The following is a 21796-nucleotide window of genomic DNA, read 5'->3' on the forward strand; positions in this document are numbered from 1 at the left end:
GTTTTTTTTTTTATTATTATTATTGCATTTCTTTAATTAATCATGCCGCTGAGCATCTTTTGGTAGATTTTGTTGACATTGTGTTTCTTCTGTCAGTTGCCATTTTCTATCCATTGCCTATTTTTCCTCAAAGATGTGTGTCTGCCAATGACTTGTAGGAGTTTTTGGCGTTTTTTACATATTATGCATATAATTCTGTTGTTACATATGACATATTTTCTCCTGCTTTATTTTTACTGTTGTTTTTGTTGACTTTGTTAATGGTGTCTTTAATCATACATGATTTTAAAATTTTATGAAGTCAAATTTGTTAGTACTTTTCTTCATGACATCTATATTTTAAGTTATTTTTTATGGCATCTGTATTTTAGGTATATTTTTTAAAACCTACCCCCACATTTAGATTATTTTTATTTTTTAAAGTTATATGATTATTGGGTATTTTTCATTATACTTTGCCTATAGGTTTGTTCCATAGGGAGAATAGCATCTTAGTCATCTAGTGCTCCTATAACAGAAATATCACAAGTGAATGGCTTTAACAAACAGAAGTTTATTCTCTACAGCCTAGTGGGCTAGAAGTCCAAATTCAGGGCCTCAGCTCCAGGGGTAGGTTTTCTCTGCCAGCTCTGGAGGAAGGTCCTTCTCATCAGTATTCCCCTGGACTAGGAGCTTCTCAGCACAGGAACCCCATGTCCAAAAGCCTCGCTCTGCTCTTGGTACTACTTTCTTGGTGATACGAGGTCCCCATATCTCTCTGCTCGCTTCTCTGTTTTATGTCTCAAAAGAGATTGGCTTAAGACATTATCTAATTTTGTAGATCTCATCAATATAACTGTCGCTAATCCATTTCATTAACATCATAGTGATAGAATTTACAACACATACAGAAATCACATCAGATGACCAATGTTGGACAATCACACAATACGAAGAATCATGGCCTAGCCAAACTGATACCCATATTTTTGGGGGACACAATTCAATCCATGACAAATAGGTATGTTTTAAAACAATATATTTAGCTAGTAAATGAGCTTCTATATATACATATACCAAAAACCAAACCAAACCTAGTGCTGTCAAGTCAATTCCGACTCATAGCGACCCTATAGGACAGAATAGAAATACCCCATAGAGTTTCCAAGGCGCACCTGGTAGATTCAAACTGCCAACCCTTTGGTTAACAGCTATAGCACTTAACTACTACACCACCAGGGTTTCCATATATACATATAGAGAAGAGAATTGGGCTGAAAACAGGTCCTTTTTATGGCTAGTCACGTAAAATGTTTAGGATTTTTTTTTTTAACTCAAATTTTTAAAAACTGGGCATTGTTAGGTGTGCTTTCCTTTTGTAATTTGGAATGACTTAAACTTTTTTTTTTTAATGTTGTCCAAGTTGGGTTTGATTTCCACTACCTCTTAAATTACTAGTTTGATTACAAATATCAGTTTTGCTTATACATAGGATTACAGCTGTGCTTGCCTTCTTAGCTCTTATTCAGAAATAAAACTAGAACAAAGACTGGCTTTGAGAATAATGAAACATGGAAACTTCATTCAAGCCTAAAAAATGTATGTATGCTTGATAGAAAAACCTAAGAATTGTGACATTATAACCCAGGACATTAACAAAATCCTATTAAGCATGATGCTGTAGTTTTTTAATTTCTGTATGAAAGATAGCTACAATTTGGACATAAAGATCTGCATATAGATTATAAAACTGAGGGAGTCTTTATTTTACTTGATAAGGACTCTCAGCATGTGACATTATCGATGGCTCTCTCCCTCTGAAACACTTGCTTTTGTTGCCCACAGTCTCCTGATTCTCTTTGCATCCCTGTGACTTCTCCAAGGTTCCTCTGTGAGCAATTTATCCTCTACCTGTCCCTTAAATGTTCACAGTCCTTGAATGCTTCCCAGGCACTTCTTTTCTTATTCAATACCATCTTCCGACCTGCCTAATCCATTCCTACAGCTTCCTTTATGGTCTAGATGCTGATGACTCACGATCTACAGCCTATATCCCTCCTGGGTTCCAAACCTCATGTCTATCAATTTTCTGGACATCTCCATTGAACTCTGAAGGTCAACATATCCAAAAGTAAACATACTGTCTTCTTTTGGTTACCTTTTCTACTTTCCAACCTTCCCCCTAAACCTATACTTCCTCCTGGGAGGGGAGCCAGGACACTTGGTTTGATCATGGATTCTCAGGGAGTCATTCAGACCTGAGTTTGAATCCTAGCATTCTTATTACATGGGTGACCTTGGATAAGATATTTTACGCTTCAGCTCTTACTATAAAGTAGAGATAATTGTCCTACTGCAAAAGGTTGTCATGAGAATTCAATCATATAATGGTACAATGCCTGTCCCAAAATAATAACTGAAAATATATTATTCCCTCTGTCAGTAAATTATACTAGCAGCCATCCAGGTATTTTAACATCAAAACTGTTCCAAAACTTTTCCACCGTTGTTGTTAGGTGCCATCAAGTCAGTTCCGACTCATAGCGACCCTGTGTACTACAGAATGAAACACTGCCAGGTCCAGCACAGGATTTTTGTTTTCTTTATGTGGAGGTGTAATCCATACTCAAGGCTGTGGTCTTTGATCTTCATCCGTAAGTGCTTCACATCCTCTTCACTTTCAGCAAGGAAGGTTGTGTCATCTGCATAACGCAGGTTGTTAATTAGTCTTCCTCCAATCCTGATGCCCCGTTCTTCTTCATATAGTCCAATTTCTCGGATTATTTGCTCAGCATACAGATTGAATAGGTATGGTGATGCATACCTTTCCTGACTAAACCATTCAGTATCTCCTTGTTCTGTTCCAACAACTGCCTTTTACCTATGTACAGGTTCCTCACGAGCACAATTAAGTGTTCTGGAATTCCCATTCTTCTCAATGATATCCATGATTTGTTATGATCCACAGATTAGAATGCCTTTGCATGGTCAATTAATGATATTGTTTGATAATTTCCACATTCAGTTGGATCACCTTTCTTGGGAATAGGCATAAATATGGATCTCTTCCAGTTGGTTGGCCAGGTAGCTGTCTTCCAAATTTCTTGGCATAGACAAGTGAGCACTTCCAGTGCTGCATCTGTTTGTTGAAATATCTCAATTGATATTCCGTTAATTCCTGGAGCCTTGTTTTTCGCCATTGCCTTCAGTGAAACATGAACTTTTTCCATACTTCTCATATTTAGTCAGTCTTCAAGTCCTATTAATGCAACCTCTAAAAATGTTCTGAATGAACCCATATCTTTCCCTCCCCACTCAATGCTACTATCCTAGTACCTTTGCCATCATCTCTGTTAATTCAGCTGCCTAATTAATCTCCCTGCCTCCATGCCTATCCACTCCTAGTCCTTTCTTACAGCACCCAGAAAGACCTTTCCAATAGCTGTCTGTGTTGCCTGTAGGATAAAGGACAGATCCCTTAATTCAACCTGCAAAGCTCTTCCTGATTGAGCTGGCCCTATTTCCTCCAGCTTCGAATCTCATCACCTAAGTAGCGACTGCCATAAGTGTCTTAGAAAATCTTATTATAAAACTAACACTAGCTCATTGCTAGAAATTTGAGAAATATATAAAAGAGAAAAGAGTACTCATGACCATACTATTGTTATCATTTTAGTTTTCCTTTCCATATTTTTTTAATGCAGCATTTACATAGCTGCAATCAAACTGAATATGTAGCTTTGTGGGGATTTTTTGTTTTTAATTCTATAAAGTATGCACAAATACGTGTTTGTTGTTTAAAAAAAATACAAAGTAGCCGGTGCCATTCATGACTCACATTCTCAGCACTTCTCCTTACCCCCTTAGTTTCATTCTCCTCTTTATGTCTGTGTTTATGCATTGAAATGCATATTTTTATGAGTTTTTTTTGTAATGACATATCATTAGCATTTTCTCATAACCTTAATAATTTTTATAAAATTCATTTTAGTGGCTGTATAATATTAATGGTGATAGTAGCAGCTATGGTGTGAGTAACTCTTATGGGTCTGGCATGTGATTGCTAAACTTACACGAGAATCCTCATTTGCCTGAGGAGGGAACTGTATGACTAGTAAAATGTCTGTCAGTTCAAACTCTGCTTTGCTTCTCCCGTGCATACCTCAGCATATGGATATTTGCAGATTAATTGTTAACCAATCTCCCCCCACCGATTGTTGGACATTTATGTTTTTTTATTGTTCACTCTCATAAATTATATGTTAGTCTGCATCTGCATTTCTGATTATCTTCTAAAGATCCGCTACTAGAAGCAAATTTTTTTTTTTTTAAGGTTTTTAACACATACTGCCAATTGCCTTCCTGAAAGGTTACACTAATTTACTGGAGTGATTAATTCTAATGGGAGGGAAAGGAGAGAAAGCGAGTGACATTTCACAGAGCGGTGACATTTGAGCTGGGTCCTGCAGGATAAGCAGGACTTTGCCAGGGAGGAGGCAGAGTGAGCTAAGCATTCCAGATGGGAGGAGGAAGAGGGGGCAAAGGAGCAGGAGTGGGGGGCTCTGAAGAGCCTTTGCCCCAAGAGTCAGTCTATTCCCTGGCACCTGCTTATTTGCCACCAGAAATCCTCATCATTTCATTATTTTATGGTTGGCAGGGAACAGGATCAGAATAGATTCAAAGACAAAGCTGAGATTCTAACTTGTGGTTCTGCCCTTTCATATACTTGGAAACTGTCTCAGATGAAAGCTTTTTTGAAGTTCTGAGACATTCATGTTAATCTATTCCTTTGTCTGAAAAAAAAAAAAAATCCCCAGAGGATTCAGTAGAATGGGGAGACTCATCAGAACTCTCCTGTTCCAGCTTTTTCCCTGAATTCAAAGGGGCAAGAGCATTTGACTTTGGTCCTAATGGACCAAAAATCCATTGGTTGAATTCATCACTGACAGTCCCAAATACGAGGAGAATGCCATCGATGTGTTGCATTTAACATGATTGATATCCATTTGCTTGATAAAATGAAAAAAGTAACTGAAATCTATTTTTAAACTTGGGATAAATGCCAGACACTAGGAAGTAAATTATACAGTAAGTAGAGCTGTGGCGGGATTTCAGCATTTCTCTGAGCACTGGTGTATCTGCGGCTCCCTATTTCAGGGCTGGAGTGAGCACTGAAAGCCAGGAGGGTAAAGATGACAGGGGAGGTGAACCACCCAGTCAGAGGCGGTTAGCAGAAGCACTGTTATCCATGCTTCCTAGTCAGAGCCGGAGAGGCTTCCACATTCCAATTCTCGCTAATTCTATCATCGCAGCTTGAAATGCAATATGATGAGTAAGCTATTCCACATCATATTTTGAAGAAGGCAACTTATAAATTATAAGTTAAGTAATAAATATCTCTAAAGCTACAAAAGTACCTCAGGACAAACTAGGTTTTCTTTTTGCATCTGATGTGCATATTGCTACTATGAAAATTTTGAATTTATAAAATTTATGGAGTGTGAATTTAATTGTCTTAAAACTTAACCATTTTGTAGTAATCGAGGGAGTTCATGGAACATGTGAATTACAGGCTATTTTTAAATAAATTGTGCTCTTTTGCTTGTAAGGAAGTATAGTAATGGGAATAAATGAAGGGACCAAATAGACGATCTGTTGGACCAGATTTAATTGATAACTAAGAAACCTTTCTCATTCACATTGTCATACAAATGCATTAGAATGGCTTTAGACATACCAAAACCAAAATTGCTATGCTGTTCTCCCATCTGTCTGCTGTTCTGCAGATGTCTCCTCTCAAGAGAGCCAATAACCAAACCAAACCCATTGCTGTTGAGTCGATTTCGACTGATAGTGACCCTAAAGGACAAAGTAGAGCTGCCCCACAGAGTTTCCAGGGAGCAGCTGGTGGATTCAAACTGCCAGCCTTTTGGTTAGCAGCCAAATGCTTAACCACTGCACCACCAGGGCCAGTAAACAAACAAAAAAACCAAACCCATTGCCATCGAGTTGTTTCCAACTCATAGCATCCCTATAGGACAGAGTAGAACTGCCCCACAGAGTTTCCAGGGAGCAGCTGGTGGATTCAAACTGCTGACCTTTTAGTTAGCAGCCAATCTCTTAACCACTGCGCCACCAATAGGTAGGTAAGTAGAAGTATTCTCATTACTAACAAGCAGTGAGACCATAAAGGTATCAAGAGTACTTTCCTTTTAAGGTTCTTGTAAGATTTTAATTAGATAATGTATATAAAATTCTTTAATACTATGCCCAACACCTAGTAACCACTCAATATATAGTAGTAGTAATAGTAGAAGTGGGAAGAGGAGGAGTTGTTATTTTTGTTTATTATTATTATTAATATTTATTATTTTATCTTTAAGATTATTTTATGGCCATGACTTTTATTCCTTCCTTGACAGTCTTCTTCCAAATCTTAACAAAGGAAAATATAAAACTGGAAGAAGATGTCTTAATTGCCATTTATCTACCTACGAAAGGAAGACTAGAGTTTGATGGGTAGAAAATGTGAAAATATGCCTCTGGGCCAGAGTGCAGCTCTCCCCTGAGAGTGCACTTTTTTGCAGATAGCACATCTTTTTCACAAGTAATAAAACTCATTTGAAAGGGAAGCTCATGCTCATTCATGACAACATATTTCCTAAAAGTCTGCATCAAGATGGTGAAAATGGGATCACCAAAAGCTCTTGCCAACTTAAAAATTTAAAAATCAGATGTTAATGGAAACCTGATAAGGAGAACCCTTAGTCTACAACATAACAATTCTCTTCACCAGCCCTGAGCCTACCTCTTGATTTCTTTAGGTAATATTTTCAGCCTAAAACACAAAATCAGCTTGCTCAGATTGGGATTATATGGCCTCTTCTTAAGCAGATACAAATTTCAGAATTTCAACTCTCTCTTTTTCTTTACTGTCCTTAATTCTGGCCCTTTCTCTAATAGTTTGCTCTTTTTTGTATATTTGGCTAGAAGAAATATTTTTAAAAATAGCACCATTAAACAGTAAAATTGTTATTTAATTAAATAAAAATGTTGCATGCTCAATTTATGTACATGTTTTTAAATATTCAAAGCAATTGATTATAAAAAATAGCTTGCATTTAGGGTTAGCTTGCATCCCTACTAGGGTTGTCATGGTAAATCAGTTTTTATTCCTACTGTTAATGAAGATGATTTTTGTTTATTTTATATTGACTTTGAAGTTTTGTCCTGGGAAAAACACTCATGTAATTTGGTGTTCTTCCATAGGACTTTCCTGACTCCTCAGTTCTCTTCATTCTTACTATGCTCAAGGCCTGTACCCACCCCTTGCCACTTAACTTTCTCCTTTAATTATTTTATAGGTTTTAGCCTGACTTCCCAAACTTATTGTTAGCTCTTTGATGGCAGATGCCATCTTACGGCAGGGGTGTGATTTACAATGTGAGTCTCAGGTTGAGCCACAGGTAGAGTTGTTGTTTGGTTAGGAGTTATAATCAACATCAGTGAACTTCATCTGTTCATGTATTGAATGTCTTGATGTTACATCAAAATTAATAAATATATGACATATATATATCTTCATCTTCCCCAGGTTAATCAGCTCCGTGGCATACCCAAACTTCTGCAGCTCCTCAAGGTTCAGAATGAAGATGTTCAGCGAGCCGTGTGTGGGGCCTTAAGAAACTTGGTATTTGAAGACAATGACAACAAGTTGGAGGTAGCTGAACTAAATGGGGTACCTCGGCTGCTCCAGGTGCTGAAGCAAACCAGAGACTTGGAGACTAAAAAGCAAATAACAGGTAGCACTTATGGAACATTGAAGGGCATAACACAGTGGCACTCAGCCGGATGTGTTATGTCATCTGTTTTTCTTAAGTTTCTGGGAACAAATGATTGATGGGCTCATTGTTATCCAAGAGATGGCTTTAAAGGGACATTGTTACCTGCTGCCTAAGACCCCAGATTCGAGCCAAGTTTAAATTCCTTTTATCTGAAGGGGAAAAGATTCTGAGGTTTTCCTTGATATTTTAAATTAGAAACTCTATGCACCTTTGACTAAATGTCTTCAAAACAACTTTTTGACACGACTCACTGTGTAAAAATCCTGCATAAATTTCTGAAAGGCACCTTGTAGTTTGAGAATGTGTGGGGTTTCAGTACTGTCCCAGATGTCCAAAGCATTCTGAAGAAAACCAGAAACCACACCCAATTATTTTTATTATTTACTCCACAATCAGCTTGCTGGATCTATACAAGGAAAGTGAAATGAAGAGTCAAATAGTTTCCTAATGTAGAAGATTAATTTAATCAAATTAATCAGTATATCAGAAATTATTTTTCCCAATCTTTTCATTACTTGGACTCCTTCCAGCACTAGCTCCCTGGCTCACCTCCTCCTGCCTCACCTTCCCACACAAAAAAAACAGAGAGAGAGAGAGAGTGGTTGAATAAGTTTTTCAGTTCTCTGCTTCATATGTCTATTCGAATACTGATTTAAACAAATAAATATCCCTTTTCTGCCCAATAGATTGGAAAGATGAAATTATAAGGTAGAATTAAAGGAACAGTTTCAGTAGTATGTCTTCAGAGCCTGGAGAAAGGGGACCTGATTTCATTAAACAAATAGTACATATATCGGAGGAGAAAATGGTTCACTAACGTTCCAGCACAAGCCACCCTGCCTGCCATCACCATTAGCTCTCTGGTGATACTCCCTGTATACACCACAAAGAGTACAAGAAGGATTACTGAGCGCCATCGTCAGTAGCATTGCTTGAGAAAATGGAAGGGAACACGTTTATTAAAGTACATCTTCTGTGGACCAGGTGTTTTATTTTTTTTTATTTAAATTTAACTATCATAAAAACTATGAGTTGTGAGGTATTATTAGCCATTTAATACCAGTATTAAAATAACGGTTTTACAGGTGAGGAAACAGGCTCAAAGAAGTTAACCTTTTTTTAATATGCCATGTAAGCTTTTTTTTTTTTTCAATTAATGATAATAGTTGACTTTTTTATGTAAGCTTTTTTTTTTTTAATTAATGATAATAGTTGACGGTGTTCTGGTAAATACGTATTTAAAAAGAAGGTGCTTAATAAATATTGTTTCAAATTGAATGGAATATGTTTTGCACTGAGTCTGTAAAATGTGTGCCACCTTCCCTTTGTTATAAGACAGCTTTCATTTTTTTCTATAAAAATTTTGCCATTTTATCTCTATTGCATTTTTATCCTACATTTTTTTTTTTTTAATATAAACTGCATGAAGGGTGGTACCATGCTACCCTCTGACAGCATGTAGATTGTACCCCATGAGGTTATGGCCTTTAATATCCAGGACTTTTTAAAATACCTGCAAAATTAAGAGTGATCTTATCTTTTCATTCATTCAACCAACAACCAGCATTTATAGAGCAGCTATCAGTTGCCAGGCACTGAGAATATAGTCCCTGCCCTTCAAAAATTCCAGCCTAGGAAGGTTGGCTTTTTTCCACCATGCCCTAAAACATGAGAGATTATGGCGTGGTTGACATTTTTTTTTTTTTTTTAATGTGTAAATATGTATATTTTGCAGCCAAAAAAAGACTTTATGAAGGATGTATGTTCATTCTGGACCTTAAAAGAGGAATAGGCTTTAGACTGGTGTTTTGAAGGAGAATCAGAGTTATTCCCAGCAAAGTGAGCATCACTGGCAAGGCAAAAAGATGGAAAAAAGCTGCTGATCATTTAGAGGAAACTTTGATAATAGAGTGATTGGGGATTAAGGTGCATGGTACCTAGAAAGCTTGGGAGGGTATGTGTGTGTGTTTCAGGGGAATGATTCACAGAATAATACTTCCTCTTTTTTTTGCATAGGAACTTAAGGTCAGAGAACATTCTGTAATATTGATGCCATAGAAACCATCCAAGGCATTTTTAGATAATCTACAAACCAAAAATCCCATTGCCATTGAGTCGATTCCGACTCATAGCGACCCTATTTAAAAGAAAAAACAAACCCATTGCCATCGAGTCAATTCTGATTCATAGTGACCCTATAGGACAGAATAGAACTGCCCCATCAGGTTTCCAAGGAGCGCCTGGTGGATTTGAACTGCTGACCTTTTGGTTAGCAGCCGTAGCACTTAATCACTATGCCACCAGGGTTTCCAGCGACCCTATAGGACAAGTTAAACAGCCCCATAGAGTTTCCAAGGAGCACCTGGTAGATTCGAGCTACCAACCTTTTGGTTAGCAGCCACAGCTTTTAACCACTATGCCAGCAGGGTTTCCGTAAATAATCTACAGAGCTGCTAAATGAAAGTTGATTGTGCAATACTCAGGATTTCTAGTACAAGCCAAACATCCCTCCCAGATGGTACACATTACATGTTAAGTGAATTGAATTGACCCTTGAACATTTGATACAAACCGTTCCCAGTTATTCCCTTTAGCTCTGTTGATAGAAAAGCTAAATAAGTGCTTTCTGGACCCCAGAAATAAATTGTTGGCCTAATATAGACATGTTTCTATCTTTTTTTTAGAAATACAAAACAAGTAACCATATATGTGAATCTTTTCTTATTTATTTCTTAGACATGTTTTTATTGAGCCCCTCCCTATTTTGTGCTAGCCTAGAAACTCGGCATTTTCATCTCTCTTCCTCCTAACAGCCTTGCGAGGCATGGGAGCGTTTATCGATGATCTACATATGATCAGTGCGAGGCTCAGAGAGGTTAAGTAAATTGCTGAAGGTTACACAGCTAGTGAAGGGCAAAGCCCAGATTTGAATCTAGTTTTAGCTGTATGTTTTGCTATAGCATAGTGGCTCCTACTTTCTCCTTTGGGAGCAGATGATGACTCATTTTTACACTTCTTTGGGAAAGGCCTTTTCTTCAAGAGGCTCTGAACTGAGAGCTCTGCCTTGTTTCTCTTTGACTTTTCATCTGTCTCCTGCCACTGCCTGGGTTCAGGCCCTCTTTATGTCTCTGCTCTACTCCTGCAGTGAACTGGTCTCTGTGGTTCAGTATTGTCCATTCTCAATCTTTCCTGCACTCTGCTTGTAGTGACTGATTCCTTTCCAAAATAAAATTATTGTTCCATCATGCTCCTCATTACCTAAAATCTGTATGTACTCGGTAGCATACCACTCAAGGGTTTTATAATATGACCCTGGCAATTCTTGTCAACAGTATTTCCTTTCACATCCCTCCAGCCCAGGTTGTGATATCCCAAAGGACCTCCTGATCTGTTCTATGTGTTGCTCTGTTTCTGTATATTTGTCTCTGTTGCTGTCCTTTTCCATCCCTGGACCACCTGGTGAACCCTCTCATCCTTCAATAAAAACATTCATTGCCATTGAGTTGATTTTGACACATAGCAACCCTATAGGACAGAGTAGAACTGCCCAACAGGGTTTCCAAGGCTGTAATCTTTATGGAAGTAGAGTGCCATGTCTTTCTCCCACACAGCATCTATTGGGTTCGAACCACTGACATTTCAGTTAGCAACCAAGGGCTCAACAGTGCACCACAGGGCTCCTTCATCCTTCAATAGTTGACTCAAATATCACTTTTCCTTTGAAGCATTTTCAAATGCCATCCTTCCATACTTTCTCAGTCCCTCCCCCTCAGGAGAGTTTTGAAGGCAATTCTTTGAACTACCTTTACATTGTTTAATATTAGACTGCCACTTAAATTTCATGCCACTGTATTTATTGCAATAACAACTGTGATAATCACATAAATTTCTCAATAGCTGTGAATTTCTGACCCAATATAATTAAGAATCTTGTGGCCTTGGGATAAAGCCAAAAAACCCAAACCCCTTGCCATCGAGTAGATCCTGACTCACAGCAACCCTATAGGACAGAGTAGAACTGCCCCATAGAGCTTCCAAGGAGCAGCTGGTAGATTCAAACAGCTGACCTTTTGGTTGGCAGCCAAGCTTTTAACCACTGTGCCATCAGGGCTCCAGCCTTGGGATATCTAAATTAAACATAAGAGGCCTAAGGGTGTTTTAAAATGAGACCTTGATTTTGCCAACCAAGATATAAAAAATGAACCATCCTTTTCTACGTAGGTTTAAGAAGTTCAGCATCAGAGCTTTGTTCACTGGAAAAGATTATAAACTCACTGACCTTTCCAGCATTTTTAGTACCAGCCTAGGAAGGAAGCTCTTCACTTTTCTGATGAAAAGCTTCAGGAAAAAATACTTACCCTCCGCAATGAGATTGTTCCCCCTCCCTTACCAAAGGAACATGGTAGTGTACTTTTTATTAAAATGAGAAGAGCACATTCTCATCTCAGAAGTTCATTTCCAAGGTCACTGATTAATGAGCACTGCTAGAGGGAAAAGGTGTGCCTGTGTTGAAACAGACAAGTCATAATAAGACTGAAGTGTAGGGGGTTCTTGTCCCTCTTAGGCCTAATGCATAAGGAAAAGCCAGGGGATGATCATCAATGGAATTTATTAAAAATACATATTGAACTCTACCTATGTTGTAGAAATGTTTAATTGGATTGCTATATTTTAGTAAAATATCAAAACTATTTTACTATAAAATACTCATTTTACATCTTCTTTGAATAATTGTATATTATGTAATTCTGCATTCATAATGTGCAAGCAAGGTGCCCTGGGTTTATACATAACTTGGATTAACTGACCTCTGCAATAACCTGATATGCCAGGTAAGGTTTACAAAAATTGGGTGAAAGGATGAATATATTAATGCAAAGGAAATTGTAAAAAAAAAAAAAAAAAATTCCTCCTGCTGTGTGACAACTTTGAAAATCAATTTGTTCAGTCATTTTCTTTCTCTTTTTCCCTCTCCCCTTCTGTAATCAAGATAAGAATTCATTTAATCATAAAGTTTTGCAAGTTTTGCTACTGAGGTATTATACAAATTTAATTAAAAAATAAATTTCCATTCTTATAAGATAGTATTAATAAAACATAGGTTCTAATATCTATAAATTCCCTTTACTAGTAAGCTATTTTTTACAAATACAACAATTGGCAAGAAATTTCTAGATAATGCAAGTATCATCATTTTTTATATAATTGCAGATTCTTTACCAGAATCTATTTCTCTTTTCTTTTTATTTGAATGAGTGCATCAAATCAACCAAACCCATTGGCATTGAGTTGATTCCGACTCATAGTGAGTGACCCTATAGGACAGAAAATTTCAGGCAGACGAACTATACAAAGAGCTATAATAACAAATTTAGACACTGAATAAATTGACCAAGAGTTCAGAATGAGACAAGTAAAACACAGAAACTGAACCCTAAGTGTTAGATCAGAGAATCTAGAATCTTATCATTGAAAGTGACTGAAGGGTTATCTAGTCCAGAAGTTTCCCAAAGCCAGAAATGGGAATCATTTTTTAAAATAAAAATGTCTAGATTCTTTCCTGAGATTCTGATTCAGTAAATATGGGGTGTGGCCAGAAATGTGTGATTCTGATTTGCCACCAGGCTCTTTTGGAAGTATTTATTGTAATCTAACTCTTAACTTCAGCATAAAACCCCATGTTGACACCTTGATGGGATGAGGTAATTTTTATCAGCTCCAGTGATAGCTGGATCTAATGAATAGAACCTGTTTCTCATAGCTCTTTTAGAAATTTAAACTTACAGTGAGTCCAAATCTCCTTCCTTAGAATTTGCACTCATTGGCTCTAGTTTTACCCTCTGGAGTCACAGAAAAGGATGATTAGTTGGTTAAATTTGCATTTCTTTAGATGCTAGGAAACACGTATTCCTAGGTATATTAACCCCTTATATCTTTTGGGTTTTGTTTACTATGTTCCTAGTTCTTGTACTGGTGTTTCATTTTTTAACAGTGTATAAGAATTCTGTAGATTAAGGACATTAGCTCTTTATCATTCTTATTGTTATATATATTCGCGGTTTTTAACTGGTCACTTTTTAATGATTTGTTTTATTTTCATTGTTGTTTTTGAGAATATACACAACAGAACAAACACCAATTCAACCATTTCTACATGTACAATTCAGTGACACTGACTATATTCTTTGAGTCGTGCTACCATTCTCACCCTCCTTTTCTGAGTTGTTCCTTTCCCATTAACATAAACTCACTGCCCCCTAAATTTCCTATCTGATCTTTCCAGGGAAACCCTGGTGGCATAGTGGTTAAGTGCTACAGCTGCTAACCAAAGAGTTGGCAGTTCAAATCCACCAGGCGCTCCTTGGAAACTCTATGAGGCAGTTCTACCCTGTCCTATAGGGTTGCTGTGAGTCGGAATCGACTCGACGGCACTGGGTTTGGTTTTGGTGGTTTTTTAATCTTTCCAGTTGTTATCATCTGTGTGATCCCATATAGATAGATCTTAAAAGAGCATGATGCTCAAGGCAGACATTCTTTACTAGTTAAGCTAAACTATAGTTTTAAGAAAGCTTCAGGGGATATTTTGGTTTAAGGTTTAAAGGTGAGCTCAGGGCAATAGTTTCAGGGGTTCATCTAGCCTCCATGGCTCCAGAAATTCCAGATTCCATGAGAATTCCCCCTTTTGATCAGGATTCTTCTATAGAATCTTTGATCAAAATGTTCAGATCTTTTATTGATTGTGTGTGTGTGTTTGTGTGTGAGGGTGGATATGTTTGTGTATAAGTATATATAATCCCAATTCTCTGTTAAACATTTTAGCTCTTTCCCAGCTTCAGACCATCCAGAAATTTGACATGTATGGCATTTCTATGCAATAGCCTTCCTTATATACTCAAAAATTATACTAAAACTTCCTAAAACACATACTCATGCAGAAATAATGTAGCATGCCAAGCAAGGCTGCTGAAGGAAAATTCCATTCCCTTTGTTCAAATTAATCCTCTCTGGCTTTTATTGTAAGGTGTATTTTCCTTTGAGTACCCTGTGTGGTCCTTTTTAAAAGGAGAAAAATTATTGTGCTTCACATCTTTAAGCCTCTGGCAGGCGGAGACTATTAATTTGTTTGCTTATTTAGAAGTCAGGGAGCTTTTTTTTTCTTTCTTTCTTTTCAACTTTCTTTTGTAGTTTAGTAACAAAACGCAACCTCAGACCTGCCTTTAAATTGTTTTCAACCACCCTCAGGGTTTTACTCTGTCTCTCCCTCTTCCGGGACCTGTATGATGAAGTGGGAAGAATGAAGTCATTGTATTGTAACACTGTGGCTGAGGGACACTGCTCATGACTAACCCCAGTTGCTACTTTGATCAGGAACAGACATCCCTGTAAGCCAGAATTCTAGTCCTCACAAGACCCTAGACTTGGTGTCATTGTAGCTACTGGAGGCTATGTGTAGGTTGCATTGGAAATTCAGTTATTGTTTCAGGAATTAGTTGCTTGGACACAGCCAAAGCAAACTATTTAAGCTCAAAAGACTGCATCAGGCCTAGAGTATCTCAATTGACTTTGCCAAATACAAGTATGGTTGAATAATTACCAAGTTTTAACCATACAGAATATTATTTTAGTCATTAAAATCAGCGGAGGTGATATCACCACATAATTCATCCAAGACTGCCATGTTTCTAGCAGGCAGTCTCACTACCATCTACTTTTTAAATCAAGTAGAATGCCCTATATACCTGTGCTGCTTCTTTCCTTAGCCCAGGCAAGGCAGTAAATGTAGAGTAGATATTATTAACTGAGGGGAGTGAAGGCGGAAAAGGAAGAGATCCCATCTCTTTCTCTTCCCTCTTTCCTGAATGATGTGAGTTAGAGCAATTTATTAAGGCATAAAAGATGTCAAGGCAACTTTACATTTGCTGGGAGTCACTGGATTAGCAAGCAATAGGTGTAGCCCTTTTTCCACTGTATCAAAAATATCTGAACACCAAATTCCAAATTTGCACGCACACACAAAAATTTTTTTAAACATATATGCTACTTTGTATTTTCTCTTAGTACTCAGCCTCGGTCTCTATCTCACAAATGCCTTGGCAAGTCCAGTATACTGTTATCTTAATTAGTTGGCATATATAGCCTTTTTCTCTAATGTGGGGGATTCTAGAGGAAAGGGAAAATAAAGTAAGTGTGGTACTACTCTTCGGAGTGGTTAGACCATACAAGTTGGCAGGTGGGTAAGATACTCTTGTCTCTTCTTCAGTGCCAAACTATAAATGAAGAAATAAACGAGCCAGCATAGATCCCTGGGGGGCATAAACTCTATCATTGGGTAGGAGTCAATAAACACTAATTGGTGATGTTGATTAGCCTACTGTTGACAGGCGTGGGAAACACATTCTGCAGGTACTTCCTGCTATTACTGGGTGGCAGAATGTCAGGGGAGCATTGCAGATAGTGAGGAGCCAAAGGCAGGGGAGATATTGTCTCCATATATCTAACAGACAATAAAAATGTGACTCTTTTAAAATGTTAAAGTCTTAGTTACAAAAGAATCATATCAACATGATTAAGCCGCCCTGTGGGTGAGCCCAGAATTTATTTATCCCAGTGAGGTCAGGTTTATGGTAGGGTCTTTTCCGAGAAACAGCAATAAATGTGTATTTCTGGCTTCCATTCAAATTCCTGGTTAATTTAAACCTATACAGTTTTATATCAAAAGTTAGATACACTTTTTTAATTTAAGTTGTCTTTGTGGATCATCTTCCATTGCCATTCAATGAACTCTAAACAGGTTAGTTCAGTTAGAAAAAGGGCTGTCTCCCCCCTTCTTTTTTTTTTTTAATTAATCATAGCCCTGGAGGTGCTAGACTTAACTGATCTTTTCAACAGGTATTTCGGCTCCACCCTGCCCTGGCTGACGGTAGCTCTTTACTTTTCTAGGTTTGCTGTGGAATTTGTCCTCTAATGATAGACTCAAGAATCTCATGATAACAGAAGCCCTAGTTACCTTGACTGAGAGTATCATCATCCCCTTTTCGGGGTGGCCAGAAGGAGACTACCCCAAAGCAAATGGCTTGCTCGATTTTGATATATTCTACAACGCCACAGGATGCCTAAGGTAACGCCATTACACAGTTCTCCCTCTCCTTTTCTCTATACTTAAATATTGTATCCGGGTGTATCTAATAACACCATTACCTCGTGCTGCAAGAATTCTAAAGATCATTCTAAATACAGGAAACACAATGTAGTGAGAGAGAAAGGTCAAGTATCAGCAGCATATTAGTTTCCAGCCATATCTGTTCCCAGAAGCTACCCATAAAAGAGAAGATGTTAGTTCCAATAGAGGGACCAGAGAGCTGGTCTGACCTACTCTAAGAATCCTTCAAGACTGGCCTTCCCTATTTCACAGGGTTTATGGCAGGTTGCATGCTGTTTTTTTAATTCATGAAAATTTAATGTCATGGTTAAAAAAATAATTTTGAATCTGGTGTTTTTAAATAGCTATAAGGCAAAGGGGAGTCTCGGTGGCACAAATGGTTAAGTGCTTGACCATTAACCAAAAGGTCAGAGATTCAGACCCACCCAGAGGTACCTCAGAGGCAAAGCCTGGTAATCTGCTTCCAAAAGGTCACAGCCTTCAAAACCCTATGGAGCACAACTCTGCTCTGTAACACATAAGATTGCAGTGAGTCAGAATTGACCCGCCAGCATCTGGTAACTAGTAATAAGGCAAAGAGTCTAAATGGACAGAATGTCTTGCTGTAAGAACAACTACAAAAGAGGTTAGTTTGGTCAGGATTTTGAAACATCAGGATAAGAAAAATACTTTGAATGTTTTCTCCCCTGGGGTTGATCTCTGCTCTGATGCCAGCTAAATCAAGAAGGTAGAAACATGCAGGAGAAACAAAAACACTACCCTTAATTCTCTAGGATAATGTGTCTCAAGCTTTCTTATATTTGGAAAATAATCATTGTCTTTTATACGCAAAGCTTAAATCAGATAGGAGACATAATCAAATTGGCAGCCTAAAAGAAGTTGAGATATATTCTGCCTTTCAGCCCTTTTTCTAGTTATACACTTCATTTTTTGATGGAATCTGTGTTGAAGTGGTAACTGAGGAGATTTAATACAGTAAGATGTTAAACTTAACTCCACAGTTAAACACACAGTACCACCAAACCCACTACCGTCAAGTCGATTCCAACTCATAGCGACCCTATAGGACAAAGTAGAACTGAAACACACAGTAATGGACATCAAATGCTGACTTTGTGCAAAGCATTTTATTAGTAACTAAGAGTTTTAGAAAGATGAATAAGAAAATTCTTAAGGACCTTATAACATAAAAAGGTTGAAGATGTGCCCATTAACTAGAGTATGGCCCAAATGAAATGTATTAGAGCAGTGGCTCTCAAAGTGTTGCCCCTGAACCAGCAACATCAGCATCACCTGGACCTTTTGAGAATTACCAGGCCACACCCTAGGCCACTGAATCAGAAACTCTGAGCCCTGGGGCCCAGCAGGCAGTTTTAACAAGCCCCCGGGTGATTCTGACGCACACTGAAGTTTGAGAACCATGTGTCAGGTACAAGAGTTGCAGGAATTCTAACAGAATGCCATTCATTCCAGCTGAGTGGGCTCAAAAAGACACTACAGAAGAGATGCCAAGTGAGCTGGGCCTTGGTGGACTATTTTAATAGATTCTCTAAAAGATGAAGAACCAAATTTTTGAAAGAGGTGTCCAAATGATCTCCCCCCAATCCATCTTCTGCACTGTCTACTGGAACTGTCTTTCTAATGCGCTTTTGATCCATCACTTACTCAAAAACACTTCATGTCTTAAAAATTTCTCTGTGGCTCCCATTGCTTCACTGTATAAAACAGAGTTCTTAACACCGCAGATGTATCAATCAGGACTGTTTTAATTGAAAATGGTAGATATCCAACTCAAATTCACTTATGCCAACCAAGGATTCATTGGTTCCTGTGGCTGAGAAGATGCTGGGGATTACACGTGTAAGTAAAGAACTTGTACCAGGAACCGTGGCCCCAGAGACTGAAACAGAAATTGAGCATTCCTGGAACTAACTCCTTTTATATTTATATCCATTCCCACTTTCTGTTCTTCATTTTGTATGTTGGGCTCATTCTTTACAAATGTATACAAGTCTTCTCCACTTAGCAGGTAAGTTAATCATAGGCAGCCCTTGCTTAGCCACACAACAGAAAGAATGCAGTTCCTTCTCCAAATGACTGTGTCAACCACAGGGAAGGTTTCTCCTTGCTTTTGAAGGGTGCCCATCACTTGAGCCACCGTTGCCTGGAATGGCCAGGCCTAGATCAGACGCCTGTTTCATGGCAACAGTGGAGAGGTCTGTTACCAGAGAAGAGGGACTAGAACACTTGCTCAGTGGACAAAACAAAAACAGTAGACACCTTGTTCCCTTACAGCATACCCAACCTTCCCCAGTCTGTCTGCAACTTTTTTTACAACCTTATTTTCTGTTTTCTCACAAACATACCTCATACTCATCAAGCTGCTTGCTTTTTCTTAAATGTCCTAGGTACTTTCATGTAGTCATGGTTTTATTCAATTTTATTTGCCTGATAAAACATTTTGTGTTATCTGCCTATTGAATACTAAGTCTCCTAATCATTTAACACCAAACGTAAATTTCACCCTTTTTCATTGCTTGTTCCTGTTGGTTCTAACAGGGCTTTATAGGTGAATCACCTCTGTTATTGCTTTTTTTACATTACTATTTTATGGTTAGTTGTTTATATATCTTTTAATTCTACTAGATTGTGAACTTCTTAAAAACTAAGCATAGCCCTTTTATTATGTTTAATCCCTAATACCTAGTGAAATTTCTGGAACTTAGTAAACATGCATAAATGGATAAAATACAATAAATGACTGAAGGAAGGAAGCATAAATGCATGTATGAATGAGCAAATGAAAATATTTGGTGAATAATTCTGGCAAGAGTCTAAGGTTTGTGGAAGAAAATAATCAAACAGAAGTTGGAAACATAGGCTAAGACCAGATTGTAGAGGCCTTGAAGGTCTTGTTAAGGAATTATTTTGTGTTTGTTTTTTCTGTAAGCAAGGTTAGCTAGTGTGGGGAACATAAAAATATGTTAAGTTCTATGTGAAAAAGAACAATTCCAGTAACAACAGAAAAAGTATATTGAAAAGATGAAAATCCAGTAACAACAGAAAAAGTATATTGAAAAGATGAAAATCTAAAAGCAAAAATAATTTGTTAACAAATCTCTTCCTGTCTCCCTTTCTGAACAAAGAAGAAAAGAGCCAAATAGTTTGGGTGAAGCAGTCCCCTGATTGGCACACATTGTCCAGAACATGTAGTAGCTGAATATACTCCCAACAGAATGACATCATTTTAAGCAATGTTTGCAAAGTCAATCCAAACCACTGATTTGAACTGCTCTCAAAAGCAGATTATATAGCAAAAATCTAGGAAACTGATTGTCATAATATATGCTTACTATTTGTTCTTATTTCATCTATGTATCTAACTTACAAGAATGTTGTTGTTGTATGACGTTGAATCGATTCCTACTATAGCGACCCTACAGGACAGAGTAGAACAGCCCCACAGGGTTTCCTAGGCTGTAATCTTACAAGAGCAGATCACCAGATCTTTTCTCCTGCAGAACGATGGGTTCGAACTGCTGACCTTTCATTTAGTAGTCGAACGCTTAACCATCCCCTGGAGATCCTTAAGAAAAGACCATTACAGAACCTGAAATCAAATAGTATTAGTTTTCATGATGATAGAAGGATGTGTTAAAAAGTTGCTTATTTATGACTCCAGCTTACTCTAAAAAGATTTTAAGACAACTGTTGACTAGTTCTACTAAGAGTGAATTTTAGCTACATAAAGAGGTCATAAAGTTTAGCGAAGATCTCAAACAGGGCTTCGAACTGGTTCTAAATGGTTCAGTCATGGCAGACGGAAACAAGGCAGGGGTCAGAATCAGTTTGAAGTGCTTCTAAGCCCTGTCTTGTTTCCATCAGGGGCCATGAATGAACCATTTAGAACCGTTTTGAAGTCCTAGCCTCAAATGCTACAAATACATTTGAGGCGTTCTCTCCTCCCCTGGGTTCCAAGCCAGCAACAAACTATGAATTGGCATCTTGAGTTGTTTTTTGGCATGGTAGTTGACTTAGGTTAGTATCGTTAAATGCCATCAATTCATTTTGGAAAACAACTTCTTCATGCACTAGTGAAATTCACCTAGGAATGGATTACCAATAAGCAAGGTACATGCGGACTTACTTGTGCTTACTTACTAATCTAGAGTGCACATTAAGTGGTAAAACCCATGTGAAGTTGTACACTACAGATTAGTAAGTAAATACAAGTAAATCCATGCATACCTTGTATACTGGTTAATCGCCTCTGTGTTCACCCTTTACCACCTTGACGCTGAGATCAGTTCTAGAAGGACTTCTCTGGTCTGTGTATAACAATGGTGCCGAGTGAAGCTGGTCACAGGCAAAATGTTTGCTTTGTTAATGACTTTGTGGCAAGGACTACATACATTTCTGCCCACCTGGAACTGCTACAGTGAGATTACATTCATACAGAAGAGCATGCACAGTTATTCTTTGAAAAATCCAGGGCTTTGAACAGCTCATTACATAAGAATCACCAGGGGATCTTGTTGAAATGTAGATATACACATAAGAATCATTTGGGGATCTTGTTGAAATATAGAGTCTGATTCAGTATATCTGGGATGCAAATGTAAATTCTCAGCAAGGGGCCTAACTGGAACGGATCAGTTTGAAGCCCTGGAAAAAACCAGCACTGGAGTTGCTATCAGTCGGAATCAATTCGACAGCAATGAGGTTTTTTTTTTTGTATCAGGTACACTGTATGTCAGGTGTCAGGTCATTTATCTATAAGACTAGCATCTGCCTGCAGCAACACATACCATGG

The 21796-nt window shown here is 37.9% G+C and overlaps 1 protein-coding gene across 1 annotated transcript in view; it reads left to right on the forward strand.

Annotated features, from left to right (window-relative positions):
* The window catches only part of PKP2 (plakophilin 2), an 85156-nt gene that overhangs the window by 33162 nt on the left and 30198 nt on the right, over positions 1 to 21796 (forward strand). The window contains exons 5-6 of the mRNA XM_003405716.4: positions 7574 to 7781; positions 16764 to 16941. Coding sequence (XP_003405764.1) covers positions 7574 to 7781; positions 16764 to 16941 — 386 coding nt within the window. The remainder of the gene's footprint in view (positions 1 to 7573; positions 7782 to 16763; positions 16942 to 21796) is intronic.

The sequence above is a fragment of the Loxodonta africana genome, chromosome 4 (assembly GCF_030014295.1).
Source record: "Loxodonta africana isolate mLoxAfr1 chromosome 4, mLoxAfr1.hap2, whole genome shotgun sequence".
Lineage (NCBI taxonomy): Eukaryota > Metazoa > Chordata > Mammalia > Proboscidea > Elephantidae > Loxodonta > Loxodonta africana.